This window comes from Brassica rapa, chromosome A09 (assembly GCF_000309985.2).
Source record: "Brassica rapa cultivar Chiifu-401-42 chromosome A09, CAAS_Brap_v3.01, whole genome shotgun sequence".
NCBI classification, from domain to species: domain Eukaryota; kingdom Viridiplantae; phylum Streptophyta; class Magnoliopsida; order Brassicales; family Brassicaceae; genus Brassica; species Brassica rapa.
In genome coordinates, this window is record NC_024803.2 from 40,444,390 (window position 1) to 40,464,165 (window position 19,776).

At 36.0% G+C, this 19,776-nt stretch overlaps 4 protein-coding genes, 1 long non-coding RNA gene and 1 pseudogene across 7 annotated transcripts; 5 read left to right on the forward strand and 1 right to left on the reverse strand.

Moving 5' to 3' along the window:
- The first annotated feature begins 603 nt into the window (after positions 1-603).
- Positions 604-3,723, forward strand: LOC103842632 (protein NDL3). 3 transcript variants are annotated; one of them, XM_009119280.3, is made up of 10 exons: positions 604-1,123; positions 1,879-1,978; positions 2,062-2,159; positions 2,246-2,334; positions 2,425-2,485; positions 2,592-2,678; positions 2,778-2,855; positions 2,941-2,997; positions 3,096-3,287; positions 3,373-3,723. In XM_009119280.3, exons 1-10 carry the CDS (start codon positions 1,064-1,066, stop codon positions 3,592-3,594), a joined length of 1,044 nt encoding a protein of 347 aa, XP_009117528.1. In that variant the 5' UTR covers positions 604-1,063; the 3' UTR covers positions 3,595-3,723. The 3 variants fall into 3 exon arrangements, with proteins under 3 accessions (XP_009117528.1, XP_018510555.1, XP_009117529.1); XM_018655039.2 differs by lacking the exon at positions 604-1,123 and adding an exon at positions 1,325-1,529; XM_009119281.3 differs by lacking the exon at positions 604-1,123 and adding an exon at positions 1,557-1,786.
- Positions 3,724-3,775: 52 nt separating this feature from the next.
- Positions 3,776-8,247, reverse strand: LOC103842631 (K(+) efflux antiporter 4). The gene is made up of 20 exons (XM_009119279.2): positions 7,845-8,247; positions 7,611-7,654; positions 7,417-7,481; positions 7,245-7,308; positions 7,082-7,143; positions 6,910-6,985; positions 6,710-6,784; positions 6,492-6,563; positions 6,316-6,399; positions 6,124-6,192; positions 5,845-5,922; positions 5,627-5,715; positions 5,405-5,501; positions 5,271-5,324; positions 5,072-5,167; positions 4,697-4,885; positions 4,537-4,614; positions 4,370-4,414; positions 4,203-4,292; positions 3,776-4,113 (listed from the first exon to the last, which is right to left on the reverse strand). The coding sequence occupies exons 1-20, from the start codon at positions 8,089-8,091 to the stop codon at positions 4,030-4,032; spliced, it is 1,758 nt and encodes a 585-aa protein (XP_009117527.2). The 5' UTR covers positions 8,092-8,247; the 3' UTR covers positions 3,776-4,029.
- A 249-nt stretch (positions 8,248-8,496) lies between these two features.
- LOC103842633 (1-aminocyclopropane-1-carboxylate oxidase 1) lies at positions 8,497-11,952 on the forward strand. Its single transcript, XM_009119283.2, has 3 exons — positions 8,497-10,756; positions 10,869-11,089; positions 11,202-11,952. Exons 1-3 carry the CDS (start codon positions 10,631-10,633, stop codon positions 11,785-11,787), a joined length of 933 nt encoding a protein of 310 aa, XP_009117531.1. The 5' UTR covers positions 8,497-10,630; the 3' UTR covers positions 11,788-11,952.
- Positions 11,953-12,751: 799 nt separating this feature from the next.
- On the forward strand, positions 12,752-18,232 carry LOC103842634 (tetraspanin-2). Its single transcript, XM_009119284.3, has 3 exons — positions 12,752-13,195; positions 13,263-13,569; positions 17,802-18,232. The coding sequence occupies exons 1-3, from the start codon at positions 13,002-13,004 to the stop codon at positions 18,111-18,113; spliced, it is 813 nt and encodes a 270-aa protein (XP_009117532.2). The 5' UTR covers positions 12,752-13,001; the 3' UTR covers positions 18,114-18,232.
- On the forward strand, positions 13,576-17,739 carry LOC117127977. Its single transcript, XR_004451024.1, has 2 exons — positions 13,576-16,527; positions 16,810-17,739. It is a non-coding gene; the product is annotated as an uncharacterized LOC117127977 (long non-coding RNA).
- On the forward strand, positions 18,121-19,705 carry LOC103842775 (annotated as a pseudogene).
- Positions 19,706-19,776: the final 71 nt, after the last annotated feature.

The window sequence follows — 19,776 nt, forward strand, 5'->3', positions numbered from 1 at the left end:
GTCCGTCTACCAAACTACTTTTGTTGTTTTATAAAATAGCTAAGTTTGTTTATGGTAGATGATTATCATTTTGCTTAGTATTATATCAGAATTTTGTTTAATTTATAGTTGTATATAATAAAATGGAGTGGGAGAAAAGAAACAAAAGTTTGTTGTTACATTAAATGGTACCCCCTCTGTTTTTTAATATAAGTCGTTTAAAATGTATGTACATAGACTAAAAAATCATTAATTTTTTATATTTTTAAAACAAAAACATCTATGTAATATTTCCTATATCATAATTGTAAGATCATAATAAATCAGCGTTAGAAAAAAAACAAAAACATCATTAATTATTTACCTAACCACAATTCAAGCAATAAAAAAATAGAAGATATATTATCATTGGTCAGACAATATTAATTATTAATAAATGTTACATAGAAAATCAAAAACGACATAAACAAATTTTTTTCTCTAAAACGACTTATATTGAAAAACGGAGGGAGTAAAAGTTATTGGAGTTGATGGGTGTTTAATTTGGTCGTCGAAATAGCCAACTCTAGAGTAGAAGGACAAAAGAATAAAAAGTAAAGTGGTAAAGTTGTTAAATGAAATGAAATGATAATGAAAATTGGCTAAAGGGCATAATAAAATTGGACTCGTGATTATTACAAAAAAGAAAATTAAAAACGTGATTATTACAAAAACTATGTAAACCGATCAGAACTCAAATGTAATAAAAAATGAAAGGAAACCAAATCAAAGAGAGATACGAATCGAAAACGGCGCCGTTGGGAAGTTCGGCGTAAATAAAATAAAAAGAGTCTCATCGGCGTCGGTGGGAAAATGATTAACCGCTGGCCATTAACGCAACACGGCTTTCTTATAACACACAGACATCGAGACAGAGATTGAAAGTGGTCCACTTCTCTCTCTCCATCAAAGAAGAAGACAAACCAGAGCAAAAAGAGCCGTTGAAGCCTTGAAATCTAACCCAAAAAGAGAGCACCATCCCTTCTCTTTCAATCTCAACACAACAGAGAGAGAGAGAAGAGAAAAAGACGCAGCTTTTGAAGTCATGGCGGGTTTAAACGACGACGTCTCAGTCGACATTGAAGAGATCTACAATGGTGGAAAGGTTTGTTTTTTTACACACACATTCAGCTCCGAAATTTACTTTCTTTATTTGTTTTTCTCTCTCTCTTTAGTCTTCTTTCCTCTTTCGATTTCCTCTGTATCTTTTTATGGCAAATTAGTCTCATTTCATTTTTCTCTCTTATGGGTTCATAGTTTTCCTAATTAGCTTCCAATCTCAGTGGTAATTACGGTATAATTTGAAAGAAAGATATTCACTTTCCGATTTAAACCAGTGTATATTATTAGCTGTTTTTGTCAAATTAGATTTAGTTTGTATGCCAAGTTGGATCTTAAAAAAAAGTTGTTTTACTTTTGTCTGATGATAATCCTTTCAACTTGGGTGTTTGGTTTGATTCGAATCTCCTTTTCTTCTGCATAAAAGGTCAAGAGACTCTCTTGAAAAAATGGTATCTTTTTTTTGATGCTCTATGATTGATATATGATGTCTGACTTTTTTAAGTGACAACTTATCTCTTCTGCTGATTTTCTGAGTCTTTGCACATGGGAGAATCTAATTGAGAACCTTATTTATTTTTTTGTGTGGTCTGGAACAAAGTTGGAATGTTCCTTTCTTAGCTGTAGTAGTTAGTACCTGCTTAAAACAAGAATAAAATTGAAAAGATTTATTGTGGTTTCTCTGAGCTGATTTTGGATGAGACTAATGGTGTGTGTGTATATGATCATCAAGCTTGTGGCATTGTAGTTTGGATAGACTGATTGAGTTCTTTCTTTGTTTTGATTCTTTTTTTTTGGCAGGAGCATCATGTCAAAACTTGCCATGGTTTAGTTTCAGTTGTAGTCTATGGAGACCAAGAGAAGCCAGCATTGATCACTTACCCTGATGTAGCATTAAATTGTAAGAGTAGTGGTGAAATATATTCATTGGTTATATATTCACTTTCACATCCACCTGATGTTAGATTGTTATTGTTTGGCTAGACTTGTCTTGCTTCCAAGGACTGTTTCTTTGCCCTGAAGCAGTGTCTTTGCTCCTCCATAACTTCTGCATCTACCATATTAGTCCCCCTGGACATGAGGTTTGCAAATTTGATTCTCTTGAAACTACATCTACTTTTGCTGCTTCTTGCTCACGTTTTGTCATTTCTACAAAGAGTTTTTGTAGTTCGGAGCTGCTCCAGTTTGTTCCACTGATCCATCGCCTTCTGTTGAAGACCTTGCAGACCAGATTCTTGAAGTCTTGAACTTCTTTAGGTAAAAGCTTGAATCAACCAACTCTCACACTTGAACATTGGGAGTTAACTTTATAAATCCTTAAATATGTGTTTTATGTTTTCCTTGCAGACTGGAGTCAGTAATGTGCATGGGGATCACTGCTGGTGCCTACATCCTTTCCTTATTTGCTGTATGTTACCCATCGAAGCTCCTTGAGGATTTTATGTGTAGCTACAGTTCTTAAAACATCACACAATACTTCATTACTTATCAGTGATTGTTTAATGGTTTTGCAGATTAAACATAAAGATAGAGTTTTGGGTCTGATTCTGATATCGCCTCTATGCAAAGCACCCTCATGGTCTGAATGGTTTTATTACAAGGTTTAGTTTTTTTTTTATTTAAATCTACAAAAAGTCACACACTCTTAATTCGCATCCAGACGAGTATATAAACATGTTGTTAGTACTAATGTTCTGCAGGTAGTGTCAAACTTGTTGTACTATTATGGCATGTCTGGATTGTTAAAAGATCGTTTCCTTCAGAGGTACTTCAGTAAGGTAAATATTCCCCACCCTGCATATGTAATGTAAACTCGCAATAGACATCGATTTTTTGAAACTGTTTTATATAATCACACGACAGGAAGCTCGTGGTAGCTCTGAAGTTCCGGAGAGGGATGTAGTACATGAATGCAGAAGGGTCAGTCAGTGCTTATTAAACTCAGTACTAGTCTTTTAGATGAATACGGTTTTTCTTCACCTTAACATTGTTGTAACACTCATGATGTGTTTGCTCAGCTGCTTGGCGAAAGACACGGTGTTAGCCTTAGGAGGTTTCTGGAAGCAATCAACAGGAGACATGACATAACTGATGGCTTGAGAAGTTTGAAATGCCGTACACTCATATTTGTTGGAGACCAATCTCCTTTCCACTCTGAGACTCTTCACATGGTGGCTGCACTAGACAGAAAATACAGCGCCTTGGTTGAGGTATGCGGCTTCTGAAGATTAAAGTGTCAGTCAGGCTTTTAGATTCCTGGAACATGGTTTGATGTTGTTTGTTTTGAGATTGTAGGTGCAAGCTTGTGGATCAATGGTGACAGAAGAGCAACCACATGCGATGTTGATACCAATGGAGTTCTTTTTCATGGGCTTTGGGTTGTACCGGCCTGGTCGGGTTAGTGATAGTCCTACGAGTCCACTCAGCCCGTCGTGTATTTCGCCTGAGCTTCTATCTCCGGAGAGTCTTGGTTTGAAGCTTAAGCCAATAAAGACTCGGGTTCCCACCAAATGCTAAAGAAACCATTGATTCTTTTTTTCATATTCTTTAATTGAATTGTATTTGTTGTTGTACTCTATTATGTAGTCGATTAACTCAAAAACTCTTTTATTTAAGAGATACTAGTTTTATGGGTTTATGATATCATTACAATACGTTGAAGGTTATTTCTAGATGAAAGAAATGAAATTAAACGAAAAATAGAATTTCCTACCTTTTTTTACCCAAAAAAAAAAAATCACAAAAACATTAAGAGAAAAACATGAAGCAAAGTTACAAGTCTTCGTGTAAGAGATTTTATACAGTTTCCTCTTTGTTTTCTTCTTCTCCTGATCTCGCGAAACATCTATACATCCAGAACACAATATCGAGGGGTTACTCCACATTCATTGCCTTTTTGCCTTAGCCTTGAGATCAAATGTGGCCTTTGATGTTGTACTGATGAAATATCATCTAAGAATCGTGAAGAGAACCTTGGATCATTAGTGATATACGCTTTGCACTCTCCGAATGATACAAATCTCCTTTCAACCCAATCTGATACACAGATGAAGGCAAAAAAGAACCAAAAGTTCAGTTTGAGCCAAAAGCTGTAGAGAGTGACACAGAGATGTTTTAGATTATACCTCAGTTGAGCTATCTGGAGAGAACCACCGTAAGAGCACCCCTAAATGTACTACGGCTGGTATCAACTTGAATAGAAATGGTGTCGTTACCTGCAAACATATTAATTACTTTAATAGTGTTACTGAACAATACGTTTTTAAAATGAATATGATGTACTGGACCATACCAAGCTTAAAGCAGTTGTCCCCAGAAGCAAGAGGTACAGTTTGCTCTGCAAATAAACACAAACCCCCCTTCATTGTTATCACTCCACCAAAACCACGCTTTTATCGTACCACACAGTCTGGAAGATATAAAGCTTAGTTTGATCTATAAATCAAAGAGCTTACTTACCTCAATTAGGTGAAGATTGGATGCTCGACTTAGCAGAACAAAAGCAAATTCCCCAATCTGCGCAAGTGACATTCCAACCTATAGACAAAAGAAAACTTTGAGGCCTCTTTCTCCTCACGAGAAGGTTTGAATTTTATATGAAAGTAGGTCCACTTCTTACAAGTACTGCAGTTCTGTTATTGTATCCAAAGACTTTAACAACGATCGCAACTACCACGGTCTTTATCACTATCACCAGCAACACTGCTGCTACCAGGATGTCAACATGGTTCCACAAGAAGTGCATATGTATCAACATTCCAATACTAGCAAGGAATAGTGCCGCAAAAAAATTCCGTATGGGTTCCACCTGCAAAGGGAACAGAAACAATAACAACGGCTGATGTATAAGGTAAAAGTATATTTTTTTGTACTATTAGACAAAGAAGGGTAATGTATTTCATCAAGAATTCAACGACACCTTTAGAAATAAAGATTGTCCAAAGAAATTGGAAAGATACTCTAAGGTACGAAAGAATCAAACTTGACTTCTTACTTGTTCAAGAGTGTGCTGAGCAAGATCAGTTGTTGAGATCATCACTCCCGCCGCGAAGGAACCCAACTCAAGACTTAAACCGAGCTTGTCACTACACTGAAGAAGCCAAAACGATACTGTGGTTTATGAATTCAAAATTTGAGAGGCACACATTTGCAAACAGACGATAGGTAAGAAGAACAAGTGGTGAGAGACTAACCCAAGCGACAAGCAAGCAAAATGCTACAGCGGCCAACTGGTAGAGCTCGTTAGTCTGCCAAAGATTTGTAGAACGCTTTAGTTGATAAACAACGTAAAAACCAACATGGAAGCAGGTAAAAAATGTGTGTATACCTGAGAAGAAAGGCTTGTCATAAGTTTTAGAAACCAAGGTACCCAGGTACGTGACAGCACAAACAAAGCAGCCAAAAACGCAATCAAAATAGCCAACCTGGAAATAATCACCAGACGATCAAAAGTAATTAAGTGTCAAAACCACAACATAACAAGTGGCAAAAAGGAAAGAAGTCTATTGTCTGATATTTTCACAGAACTTCCTGGAGAAAAAGTACATACGATTTAGCCATGGACAACATTCCTTGAAGGACACCAGAAGTGCCACCAAGAACCGGAAGGAGAGCAAAAAGCAAACCCACAGCACAATCCTAGTTATTTATGAAACCATAAATCAAATATCTAATGAAAGTCACTGTTGCATTGTAGAGTAAGCGAAAAAAAGAGGCTTTAAAATCATATCAGATATTCTATTGTTTGAAGAGCGACCAAGTAGATACCTGAAGGATAAGAGTTCCAACGGTTATCTGACCATGAAGAGCACTTATGCTATTTTTTTCCATTAAAAATTTCAAAACCTGGTAAAAGAATCATGGCGCGAGTTAATGTCAATGATGTCACATGAGGATCAAGCCTAAAGAGCAAGCTAAGATAACATAAACGGTACAGTAAAGAGAAGATAAAATACAGTGAGGGTGACCACAAGGAATAAATCCAAACAGTGTAACAAGATCAAAATATTATACATGCAAAAATACAAACGTGACATTAGAACATACCACAGCTGTTGATGACATCGAAAGAAATGCACCAACGAATATTCCTTCTGTTAGTTTACCGCCACATAACTGCAGTGAAGAAACGGCTAAGTCAACCGAATGCATTCTAAGTTCACGAAGATTTATACACGAATTCTCTAATAACTCTTTCTTTAACTATTTGCTGCTGGCCTGCTACTATCTAGAACATACCGAGGCTGTTATCCCACTCAAGCACATGAACAAAAATATCTGAAGAAGACCTCCTGGAATAGCTACTGCACGAACTACACGAAGCTGCAACCACAGAGTACAATAACTGAGTCAAAAGTTTCAATCGATCGGAACAACGAAACCAGACAAACGTAAGAAGGTGAAAACGTGCAAACCTTTGCTGCAGAAAATTCTAATCCTAAAGCAAAAAGGAGAAAGATAACACCAAATTGAGCTACTGTTTCAACCTGTGCTATACAAAAAAGATATACATCAAGTCCTTGTCAACCATTTACATAACCAGGCAATCTGCTAGTTATGAACGTTGCCATAGATACGTAATATGCAGACAACAAAAGAGGAACTTTGAAGAACTAAAGCTGATGTAAGTTACCTGCACCATTTCGCTAACAAAGCTTAATCCACCCGGTCCAATGACAGATCCCGCCAATAGATACCCAGTAATGACCTGTCATGATACAAGTAGTGCAGAAATTAAATAATGGTTCGATCATTCAAGTGGCAACAAATACTCAAAATCCAACAGAATAAACCAGAAAGTAACAAAGCTCTGCAACGGAAGCGTGTGCTCACCGGTTGACCAGCACAAGCAAACGCAATTCCACCACAAGTAGCAGAAACAATGACGACAACCAGATCTGATATCAGCCTAAATGTACCGTTTAAGAGAGATGTCCCCAACAAAAAGAACAGTTAGGTAGATTCTTACAAAATATAATAGAACCGAAAAAAGAATTTTCCTTACCTTAAATCAAGCTGCAGTACAGGGTACTTGGATTTTGGATTGGACATGATAAAAACGTTGTCCTGGATTGGAGTTGCAGTAAATTAATGTCATCTTAAACGATAGATGTATATTATTGAGTCATAATATACTGTACAAATGATTTAAGACTATGCAAGCTTACCTTCCTATCAATCAGTCTTGGAGTATCTTCAACGCCGTTCTCGTTATCCAAATTAAAGAATGATCTAGAATAAAAGGCACTGGTTATGTAACAGTTTCTTGAGCCTATGAGTAGAAAACAGCCACTAGTTGCACAAATAAACTCCAAACAGGGTAAAATTATGAAGACTCACTTCTCCTCTTTGGTCTTGGTCTCATTTTTCTTGGGCTTAACTCGAGCAACAGTCTCCAGAACAGCCTAATGAGCATAACAAATGGCTCAATAAAAAGAAAGAAAGAGAACAAGGCACATTGAGTTTTAAAAAGCAATAAGGCCACAACTGAACTGGCGTAAACAAAGATCAAAACTTGCATGCAATGAACCAACCTGCTGATCAGCCACACTATTATTGAAGCTTCCTGGATCAGGAACTGCAAATAGCAAAACAAATTCACAAACAGCACGTAATCAGTCAGTGATGAATCTATAAACCGAGATAAAATCCTCTAATAATCAATCAGTGATACATCTAGTGAGACCCAAAACAAGCTGATCTCTGAAGGCATAAACCCCTAGCTCCTTAGCGAACGAAATGCGAAATTGAAGATCTAGCTGACGAACCATCATTCTGGTCGTTCTCAGGAAACTCCTTCTCAAGCGCACGATCGATCATATCGGCGAAACTGTCCTCCTTGGGTTTCGCGTTCGTCGCATTGGCCTCAGCTGAGGTTCCGTTGATCTCCTCCCGAGTGATGACTGAGTCGGTTCCGATATCGGAGTCGGCGGAAAGAGCAAGAGAGAAGCTACAGATCAGAAGAAACGCGAGAAACCTCATCGGTTCTAATTTGTCAGTTTTACACCGCCGCATCTCAGGTGATGGTGTGCCGCGGCGGAGCGATAGAGAAGAGTGAGTGAGTGAGATTTGATTTTGCCTCTCGTGTGTGATTGATTCCTTCTTCTTCGACTCTCTCTCCTTCGAGTGGTTGGAGAATGAGAAAGCAGAAAGATTGAGGCAAAATTAATTTTCTTTTTTTTAATAATAATTTAAGTGTTAACTGATTCATTAACACACGCGCCGTCTTTAGCGCGTGATTTTCCTTTTCGTGGCTGTGAAGAGAGAAATATTACTACTCCATCCTGTTACAAAGTCAAAAAGGTGAATATTTGCTGAATTTGCACATTAAATAAAATATGACGTTTGTACATTCGAATTTTTTTTATTTCATCTAGGTTTGATTGAAATGTTTGGTCTTTTATGGCGTTGCTTAGTTTGGAGTATTTTTTAACAAATCCCTTTCTCTAAACTCCGTCTTACCTAAGCAAAACTTGGATTTAGTCATCTATATCAGTTTTTGTTTTGCTTTTAATATTTTTTTGTTTCAAATGAATCTGAATTTAGTGATTAATTTGATTGGGTTGTACTAAAACTGAAATTTGGTGTGAAAAAAAAAACATTTTCGTCCGATTTGTAAACATATTTTGGTTTAGGTTTATTTTTTCTAATTAATAGAAGTAAGATTTCTAAAATAATGCAATAAGTTAAAAGAAAATATTACATTGAAAACGAATAATTATATGGCAAAGTTTATATTTGAGCACTGTAGATGTATTAATAAAATATTAATAAACATAAATAATTTAGAAATTATAACATTCATATACTAATTTTTTAACTTAGAATCAGTGTTAATAATTACTAGGCTACGTCTAAATCAACTTTAATTTGACCGACTCACAGATGATCAACCTTACCTAGTCAAGAATGTTAAAGTGACATCGGAATATATGAACCGCACAGCATGAGTCAAAGATATTTTACATGTAATAGTATTAATTTGATTTCTTGTATTTAACTTAAATTGCATACTAAGTTTTTTTATTGGTAAAGGCATTCAAAATTGCATATTACGTTATCCCCTTATATATGATTCCGTTTAACCTATAATTTTTTTTTTATAAAAAGTGACGTTTTAATTGAGACAGCAAAAAAATGGGTTTGTATTGACAAAAAAGTATTATTAAGCTGGCAAAAGTAAAACTAAACTAAAATTAATTAATAAGGGTTAATCTCAAAAGAAAGAAAGTTCTTGAGGGACAAATGTATAAAATATAGCAAACTAATAATAAATAGAAAAATCTACAAAATCTTAGTTAGTGAAAAATATTAGATTAAATTAACTTAGGAAAATGAAATATTTTTCATCATTTTTTTGATAAATATTAAAATTTGACCTGAATACTTCCACGGATATTACTAAGTTGACCTGAATACTCTAAATCAACATATAAGATATAAACCAGAAACACAAAAGCCAATTCCTTACATTACCACTAAGCTACCAATGCTTTGTTCATATACAAATATTAAGTCATTGAACTTCCACAAAATAAAACAAGTTAGATCATACTTTATTAATATTTGGGTTAAGAAAGAAATGATGCGTCTTTGTAAATTAGGTCTTGTCCCATTAAGCTCAATGGGTTGGCGGCATGGTTGAATTTGCTTAACCACTAAAATAGATTTGTCGGTGCGATTTTGTAAATCAAATGATAATAAGGAATATTCGACGCTAACAGGAAAAAGATAACATACTCTCCACAACATCCCAAATTATATTAGAAGTTATATAATCTGAAATACATATATTTTATATAAAAAAACTTATTCAAAACCGAGAGCGCCCACAGGAGGGGCTATGGTTCTTTCGCTTAATCCTGCTTAGATTCACATGCACTTTTTCCATTGTCGAATCCATCAACCTAACACATTTTAGCTGAAATAATTATTTCTAGTTCTCGAGCAATCATGAAATAAACAATTATCAGATGATATTTATGTAACCAATCTATTTCCAAGTAAAAGAATAGGCCGAAACCTAAGAACAACATATAGACTTAATTTTAACAACAACAAAATAAAGTTTGAGAAAAAAATAGAAAGAGATGTATAAGAACACAATACACAATACACAATACACAATACGAGGCATGATGGGCTAGGTCCAGTGAATATAACTGATGAGTGAGCGACAGGGTAAAACACTTTCCTTGTAAAGCAGAAAGAAAATTTACATATATATTAGGTTAGAAGAAATCATAATGGAAAATTCAAAACTGCTGATCACATGGTTGTATGGACTGAACCTGGACTTTTCTTTAATCCTAATGTTCCTTTTACATTTTCAAGGCAGATTCTTATACTTATTTATATTCTTTAAATGTAATATACTCAACTACGAGTTTAAAAACAGTATTACTATCGAACTTTGCCTCTCCAAGTAGGCAACTATGCCTCCTAGCGCACAATATCATAAAAGAGAACTCACTCTCACTCTATGCCTATAAAATACTCATTAGATACATAAATCTTTCAATCAATTTGCGTCTGAGAACAAAAAGCAAAAGAGATGGTTTTAATAAAAGAGAGAGAAATGGAGATTCCAGTTATTGATTTTTCTGAATTGGATGGAGAAAACAGAATCAAGACTATGTCACTTCTTGATCATGCATGTGATAAGTGGGGCTTCTTCATGGTATGTATATATCTTTATGCAAAAATCTAGTGTTACTAAGATATGCATCTATCAATGTTCCTAGGTCCAGTTTTAGTATATATCCTTAAGTGTGGAATGATGAATTTTACAGGTTGACAATCATGGGGTTGACAAAGAATTGATGGAGAAAGTGAAGAAGATGATTAACTCTCATTATGAAGATCATTTGAAAGAGAAGTTTTACCAGTCAGAGATGGTCAAAGCTTTGAGTGAAGGCAAAACCTCAGATGCAGATTGGGAAAGCAGTTTTTTCATTTGGCATAAGCCAACTTCAAGCATATGCAAGATCCCAAACATTTCAGATGAACTCATGTAAGTAACTAGGAAGTATAAATAATTAATAACCAAAGCTTTATTTACCATTTACATAAATGTTTTGTCAATTATACTAAACAATATGTGGAGTGTGAAACTGATATTGCAGCAAGACGATGGATGAATATGTTTCACAACTGCACAAGTTTGCAGCAAGGCTCTCCAACCTCATGTGTGAAAATCTTGGTCTTAGTCAAGAATACATAACGAATGCATTTTCTGGTCCAGAAGGTCCAGCTTTTGGGACAAAAGTGGCTAAATACCCGGAATGCCTTCGTCCGGAGCTCATGAGAGGATTGAGAGAGCATACCGATGCTGGAGGAATTATTTTGCTCTTGCAGGATGATCAAGTGCCTGGTCTTGAGTTCTTGAAAGATGGGAAGTGGGTTCCTATCCCTCCATCGAAGAACAACACCATTTTTGTCAATACCGGTGATCAACTCGAGATATTGAGTAATGGGAGATACAAGAGTGCTGTACACCGTGTAATGACAGTGAAGGATGGATGTAGACTGTCGATAGCTACATTTTACAATCCAGCTGGTGATGCCGTAATATCTCCAGCTCCAGAGCTTTTGTATCCAAGTGGCTACCAGTTTCAAGATTACCTTAAGCTTTACTCAACCACTAAGTTTGGAGATAAAGGCTCCAGATTTCATACCATGAAGAAAAGGGAGAATGGTGATTCCGTCTAGGATGCATCTTTAATGTAACAATTCTGTATTTCAACATGAAACTCTCGTTTTTATTAAACTTTGTCTTCTTCTTGTGTTTCCTTTATAAAGACAATAACAATTATGTCAAGATCATGCTGGTTCAGCTACTCTGCTTTATTAATAGAAATTTTCACCACTTCAAAAAGTATAACTTTTCTTTTACTCTAATGCTTTTTTTATTTGATTAGTCTTGATGAGTGATGACAACTATGAAACCTTTAGTTTGAAGGAAGATTAGCATGCATACTTATACAGAGCTTTTCTTCATGAATGTTAAAAACATTATTGTAAAAACGCAAATATGATGTAACAACTAACCATTTGTAAACAGGGCTTAAGAGACTGGTCAAGGGGATAACTTCACATAAACATGAAAATGGAGAGACATAACCATTTGTAGTAGGCATTCATCTTTCTCCATAAACAACATCACTTGGACTCCTAATTAACACATATTTCCAAACAAGATGGTTGGTTGTCTTTCTCATTGCCTCCTTGATATCTTCCGCTATCATAACTTTCTGGTTGTATATCTTTTACTTACTATGTTCTCTCAGGGATCTGATTAAAACTGAATGTTTAGACCTCGTTCAAACGCCAAAAGGCAAAGCTAGGACCAAAGCAAACACAATAAAAAAGAAGAAGGAAACCATTGATTGGCAAAGTAAAGCTTAGCCACATTAAAAATGCATCAAATCATATGAAGATATGATCATCAAACCAAAATATTGCGATGTCTATTTGATATTACACATTACATTAAACTTAGACAGTGATCACTGATCCGGCTTGGTAACTAGTCACTAACTACACACCACAGGTACATATGAAACACCGTTGGTGGTCACGTGGCTTGTTCTGGTTGGTTGAATAACTAATAATTCTACGGTCACTTGACGCGTTAAAATGCGCGTTTGTGTAAATATGCAAAGTCGCTTTTAAAGCCCACATCTCGTGTCCATCCATGTGACATGATTCCCTCGGTTTAAATCAGCCCCGAACCGGATTAACTGTACCGGACCGAACCTCGTTTCTATGAAAATGCATTAAACAGGTTTCACACTTCCCATCATCTCTAACCACCGACTATTATCATAAAATAGAAACACAGAGACACAGACCTCTCACCTTCAACAATTTCGTTTTCTTTCTGTATTATAAGCAAAAAACCTAAGGGGAGTGAAAGAGAGTTAATGGCGTTAGCGAATAACTTAACGGCGATACTGAACTTACTAGCGTTACTCTGTTCCATACCGATCACGGCGTCAGGGATATGGCTTGCCTCAAAGCCCGACAACGAATGCGTCAATCTCCTCCGTTGGCCCGTCGTCGTCCTCGGCGTTCTCATCCTCCTCGTCTCTGCCTGCGGCTTCATCGGCGCCTACCAGTAAGTTCTTACAGAGACTTTTGCTTCCGTCAACTATAAGCTTCAATTCTATCTCACTCACTCTCAGGTACAAGGAGACTCTACTGGCTGTTTACTTGTGCTGTATGGCCATACTGATCGGACTTTTGCTGGTGGTTCTGATATTCGCCTTCGTCGTGACCCGACCCGATGGGTCTTATCAAGTTCCGGGTCGAGGTTACAAAGAGTATAGGCTCGAAGGGTTCTCGAACTGGCTGAGAGAGAACGTTGTGGACTCGAAGAAATGGGGGAAGATAAGGGCTTGTTTGGCTGATACAAACGTTTGTCCTAAACTCAGCCAACAGTTCATCACCGCTGACCAGTTCTTCTCTTCCTCTTCCATCACTCCTCTCCAGGCATGTTCTCTTTTGTCTCTCTCTCTCTCTTCTTTTTAATTCTCTTAGAGCAACATTATCAATGCCAACTCTTATCAAACATCTTAGAATATTTAATTAGTATTTTTAGTGTAAGAAGTTTTCTAAGATACTTAAGTAAAATACAACATTATCAATGGAACTTTTTGTAGGTTCTTAGGTATAAAATTATTATTTTTATTAATAAGTAGTAATTAAGATATATCTATTTATATTCAATACATTAAAAAGAGAAAAAAAATTCATTTACTTAAAATTACAAACATTTTATTACATTCCATACATAAAAAAAAAAAAAATCATAAATCACACATTTATTCAATTCATAGAAACTTTAAAATCATTGGTTATTTGGAAGATGTCGAAATTTAGTCCAAATATTTTCGATTAAATCGAATTTTAATTGTTCATGGGCTTGTCTGTTACGGACGCTCGATCGACGATCCATTGCAGTGCCGAGATTTGAATTCGGAGTAACGGTGAATGTATCATCTTCCTAAATTTCTTGAAATTTTCTCACGTTATACTGAGTGTATGTTGATCGTTCATCCTCGACAATCATATTATGGAGTATGATGCATGCCTTCATAATATTTGCTATTTTGTCTTTATCCCATAACTTGGATGGATTTTTCACTACGGCAAATCTAGCTTGCAGAACTCCGAAGGCACGCTCGACATCTTTTCGAACAGCTTCTTGGGTTTTAGCAAATAACGAATGTTTCTCACTTTGTGGAAGTCGGATATATTGAATAAAAGTCGCCCATTTAGGATAAATACCATCAGTGAGATAATATGCCAAATGATATTGATTACCATTAACATAGAAGTTCACTTCTGGCGCAATTCCGTTAATAATGTCATCAAAAACGGGGGATCGATCAAGAATATTAAGATCGTTCATAGTACCTGGAGCTCCAAAAAATACGTGCCATATCCAGAGGTCACTTGAAGCTACCGCCTCCAAAACAATTGTTGGTTTTTCGGTTCCTCGGGAATACATTCATTTCCAAGCAGTGGGGCAATTTTTCCACTCTCAATGCATACAGTCGATGCTGCCAATCATCCCCGGAAACCCACGTTGGTCTCCAATATAGAGAAGTCTTTGCAGATCCTCTTGTGTCGGTTGGCGTAGGTATTCATCACCAAACAAGCTGATTATTCCGGTGGTAAATTTGTGCAAAGATTTCCGAGCTGTCGTTTCAGCAAGTCGGACATACTCATCAAGTGAATCAGCTGCACCGCCATATGCTAACTGTCGGATTGCTGCGGTACATTTTTGTAGGGGTGTTAGACTAGACCGTCCGGTACAATTGGTTCCTTGTTGAAAATACGGTATGTTGGTTTCGAGACGTTGTACAATACGCAGGAACAAATATTTGTTCATTCGGAACCGTCGGCAGAATAACTCGGGATTGTAAGTTGGAGTCTCGCTAAAGTAATCATTCCAGAGCTTCTGGTGGCCGTCTTCTCGGAACCTCTCCATATAAATACGTTGCTTCCGCTTTTTTGGTTAAATATTTTCATTTGGTCAGAAACAAAATACACTCAAGTTACAATGAGCAAACAATAAACTTATATACTCCTTACAGACTGGTTACTCGTTCGAAACTAACTACAACAGTTACTACAACTCGTTCGAAACTAACTACAATGAGCAGACAATAAACTTAAATGTCCACACCAGTTTTTTCTAAAATTCCAACACTGGTAAATTCAATGATGAAGACAATGTAATTTAGACAACAGATCAATCACGTATACATTCACAATATTAAACACAGATCCATCGAGTTTAAATCCAAAGTTTATTCACAATGTATACATTCACAATGTTTAAAGCCAGCTTTTACCGAATACACTTCACTAATCAATCAAGTATACATTCACAATGTTAAACACAGATCCATCGAGTTTAAATCCAAAGTTTTTTCTATAATACACGCATCAATGGACTGTACAATCAGACACATATCAGTTCACAATCAAATTCCTCGCCAACCATTCAATCACAACCTATACAGACAACCTTTCAATAACTCTATACACACGAACTATACAACCAAACATTCAGAAACAAACAAATCAATTCGAACAAACCAAGCCAATCGTTTCCTCTAATTCGCAGACCTTAACATAGAGACATATAATTAGCAGATATAGAAGACAAACCTGGTATCGTTTGATTCGGAAGACGACGACGAGATCCTTCTGGAATTGGTGAGAATAGACGACGGCGGCCGAAAACTACCGGCGAGAGAGAGAGAATAGTGAGACGATGCAAACCCAGATCAAATACCACGCATGCAAAAGGAAATCGAACCAAAAAAAAAATTAGATCCACAAAACAACCCGATAATCGAAAAATAAAACCAGAGAAGGAACACGAACCTGCTGGAGATTCGATGCGCCGGTAGAGCTTTAGATTGAACGGTGAATCCGTCTGGTTCGCGACGCGGCGTCACTCCTCCTGTAATCGCCTCCGACGGATAGAGAGAGAAGAGGGAGACGCAGAGAATGGGTCGAGACCGAATGACCTCTTCTCTCTACCACTTCGTACCTCCTATCACCATTCGCCACGTGACACAAGCACCACCACCAAAAACTTCTTACATAAAAATCGATTCCACTTATTAACTCATTTTTTTGATTTAAATTTGGCCCAAGTTAATTATAAGAATCGGGCTAAGAAGCCCGATAATGATGCTCTTATGTACCTGAAACTTCTAGTTTGTTACATTTTGGCCCCCACACAGTTTTTCGCTTTTTGGTTTGGTTCTTGTAGTTTTCTTTCATTTTTATTTAGTAAGCAATTTGTGGTTAATTGAAGTAGGTTTGGAGTGATAATTACAGTGAATGGAGTTAATACAACACTAATTAGCCAACCAAGACCGTAGTATTATCACTAACGGCATGATTATGTGATGCATCTAAACATATGTTAGATGCGTTGTTAACTAGAATATTTTGTTAATATCTAGATTATGTGAGACCTACGGTTTGTTTTTTTATAAATGAAAAGGAAAGAAAGGTCTATTATTCAAAAAGTAAAATAGGGGGATCATTCATAAATTTATAAAATTTCACTTTAGCTTTTTTGAAGTCCAAAAGAGCATTGTTCTTATTCACAACATTCCTTTTCATAGTGGCTTTTAGCCTTTTAACGTTTTGTTTCTCTTTCGATTAGAAAAAAAAATCAATTGTAAAGTTGAATAGGCTTAGTCATAGTAAAATGGGTTTCTGAACATTTCAAACATTTTTTTCTAGTGTCTGAGAGGAAATGACATATTACTCAAATTCTAGGCATATGGTAAATCACACTTATTGAAAACATTTTTTGAAAACATTTTTTTTTTCATATTTTGAAACTTAATATAAAAGTTAGCATATATAAAATGCGTATGTAGTCCTACGAGGCTAGGAGACTGGTGTAGATGTTGCTGGAAACCAACAGTCCAAATTCTATAGTAAGATAATCTGAATTTAAAATAGGAACACACTATCATGTTAGAGGACCCACTATGCACCAACGATATGGTACATGATAATACAATAGGTTTTATCGGTTAGCTATTTCCTGTCTTTGTCATTATCTCACGCACATAATTCAACCATCGCATGTAGTAACCACTTTGGTCAATAACAAAGCCACTCTTATGCTTAAAACATGGAGAGATTAAGGGACAAAAATATTGACCAAAGTGGTTACTATATATATTTGATTTTTGTTACATTTGAATAAAATTCCTGTACTTTTCTACTGAAATTAATACTATGTGGCCAATAAAACCATCTCTAGTTTCTTGCAACTTGGCATCCAAGTCTCCTGTAACAAAATTGGAACCATTAATAATTAGATAAGCCTAGATGATGAGGTTTTGACTGATTGTATTGTATGTCGATAGTAGTTAGATATTATTAAATATTAGTGCAATGATTTGATTCAATAATTACAATCACAAGTTCTTTGTCCCCATCAAGAAACATAATGAATAACTATATCTCTCCCATGTTCTACCACTCACATTAGAGATTTTGTTAATTTGGACAAAGTAAGGCGAAAAAATAAGAAGATTTATACGCAAGAACACTTGACACCGAAGAGAAAAACTATATCAAAATTTCAAACTATGTTTGTAAAAGATTATAATAGTTTCATTTGTTGAGTTTTTTTTGATCATATCTAAATGTGACATTTTCTTTATGCTGTACAGTCCGGTTGCTGCAAACCACCGACCGCGTGTGGCTACAACTTCGTGAACCCGACGCTGTGGCAAAACCCAACCAATATGGCTGCAGATGCAGACTGTTACCTATGGAACAACGACCAAAGCCAGCTTTGTTACAATTGCAACTCATGCAAAGCTGGTCTTTTGGGAAACCTTAGAAAAGATTGGCGTAAAGCAAATCTCATACTGATCATCACCGTCGTTGTTCTCATCTGTGTATATGTTATTGCGTGTAGTGCATTTAGAAATGCTCAGACCGAGGACCTCTTTCGCAAATACAAACAGGGCTGGGTCTAAAGTGTGCATGTGTAAAGATTTGTTTGTTGTTGTTGTTGAGGTTCGAAAACAGCTTCTGATATTATTACTTTGTGTTTGGAAATGGCTTTTCTTTTGCAAGGATTTTATTTTTAGGTTTATTTTACATTGCCTGTGAAGAAAGAAAAGATGAGCAATTTAGTAGATGATTTAGGGGGATAAAATTTTGACTATGTTCACTCAAACTAATTTGTTTTTTTTATATATATACGTAAGAAAGAAAAGATAAGCAATCTTTGTCGAAGTGTAATAAGAAGTATTGAGACTGCTCGGATCTTTGACTTTGAGGAATTTCCAACAAGAGACAAGGTCTTCTTTGCACTCCTGATTCGTTTATAACATTTATCTTATATGTTATTTTCTTATTCACAATACATACTCTGCAGGTTACATACATGTATTATACTGGAAGATTTAGCTTTTCTTATTCCATTTTTTTTTGTATTCTTTATGAAAAATATTGATTAGGGACAACATTGTTCTTATTTGCAGGCTGATACAAAGCTATTATATGCCTTGCGATATTGCAATCCCAAAAGAGAACGGAATATAAGGTATGATTGTGGTTTTACTCTCTGATTAGTCAGTCACTACACTTAAACTCTTTGCAATTTGCTTGTATGATGTTCAGGATGATATTGAAGTATTTGATACCAGTCAAACTTTCGATTGGAATCATACCAAAAGATGACCTGTTGCATAAGTATAATCTTCATGAGGTAAAACAACTAACTATCTATTCCTTTTTTTTGTTTTCCCTCAATTCTTTGTCAGAACTTAAATCATTCTCTTAATCCCAACTTATGTTTGTGGTGGTCCAGTACATAAGTATTGTGCAAGCTCTGAGAAAGGGTGATATCAGGCTTCTTCGACATGCTCTTCAAGAACATGAAGATCGGTAATGACTTTCTCTTGACATCTTTACTGTTCTTATCTACATCTTAATATTATATCACTGTAACAAGTTAAACATCAATCAGTTTCTTGAGGTCCGGTGTGTATCTAGTCCTGGAAAAGCTGGAGCTCCAAGTCTCTACCAGAGACTCATGAAGAAAATGTAAGAAATCGTTATATATATATCACAAGCGAATCCCATCTGAACATTCTCAGATTGCTCTAGCTTTATAACTCTTTGTTTTCTCAGTTATATCATTCAGAAGCTGAGTGATCCAGCGAGAGCTCACCAACTGAAGCTTGAAGTGATCGCCAAAGCACTAAAGATGGCTAGAAATAGACATGGATCTTGATGAGGTTTCTACTATGTTTCCATCTCAGCTCATTGCTTTTGATTACTAGAATGAATTCTGTAAATTCACTGTTCTGAGACTGTTGGTTGCAGGTGGAATGTATAATGCCGATGTTGATATACAAAAACCTTGTAAAAGGTTATTTGGCACACAAGAGCAAAGTGGTAGTTTTAAGCAAGCAGGATCCTTTCCCTAAACTAAACGGGAAGCCTGTTGGCTCATAGGCTTCAGGTGCAGGGTTTATCCTTGTTTGTTGTATTATTGAAATCCTGAGCGTTAATCTCATTATTTACTTCCATAGTTATTTTTTGATTAGTCTGATAGATTCTATTTGGCACAAGGAATGATCTAAAAGTAATCACAACTTTCTTTTTTCTTTAACATTTTGTCAGCTTCAA

Coding starts and splice junctions, on each gene's coding strand:
- LOC103842631 (XM_009119279.2), bottom strand. CDS start 8,091: ATGCGGCGGTGTAAAACTGACAAATTAGAACCGATGAGGTTTCTCGCG. Junction 5,716..5,844: donor TTGGAACTCTTATCCTTCAG/GTATCTACTTGG, acceptor ATAAATAACTAG/GATTGTGCTGTGGGTTTGCT. Junction 5,502..5,626: donor ATGTTGTCCATGGCTAAATC/GTATGTACTTTT, acceptor GATTATTTCCAG/GTTGGCTATTTTGATTGCGT.
- LOC103842633 (XM_009119283.2), top strand. CDS start 10,631: ATGGTTTTAATAAAAGAGAGAGAAATGGAGATTCCAGTTATTGATTTT. Junction 10,757..10,868: donor ATAAGTGGGGCTTCTTCATG/GTATGTATATAT, acceptor TGAATTTTACAG/GTTGACAATCATGGGGTTGA. Junction 11,090..11,201: donor AACATTTCAGATGAACTCAT/GTAAGTAACTAG, acceptor CTGATATTGCAG/CAAGACGATGGATGAATATG.
- LOC103842634 (XM_009119284.3), top strand. CDS start 13,002: ATGGCGTTAGCGAATAACTTAACGGCGATACTGAACTTACTAGCGTTA. Junction 13,196..13,262: donor GGCTTCATCGGCGCCTACCA/GTAAGTTCTTAC, acceptor ACTCACTCTCAG/GTACAAGGAGACTCTACTGG. Junction 13,570..17,801: donor CTTCCATCACTCCTCTCCAG/GCATGTTCTCTT, acceptor TATGCTGTACAG/TCCGGTTGCTGCAAACCACC.
- LOC103842632 (XM_009119280.3), top strand. CDS start 1,064: ATGGCGGGTTTAAACGACGACGTCTCAGTCGACATTGAAGAGATCTAC. Junction 1,124..1,878: donor AGATCTACAATGGTGGAAAG/GTTTGTTTTTTT, acceptor TTTTTTTGGCAG/GAGCATCATGTCAAAACTTG. Junction 1,979..2,061: donor CCCTGATGTAGCATTAAATT/GTAAGAGTAGTG, acceptor TTGTTTGGCTAG/ACTTGTCTTGCTTCCAAGGA.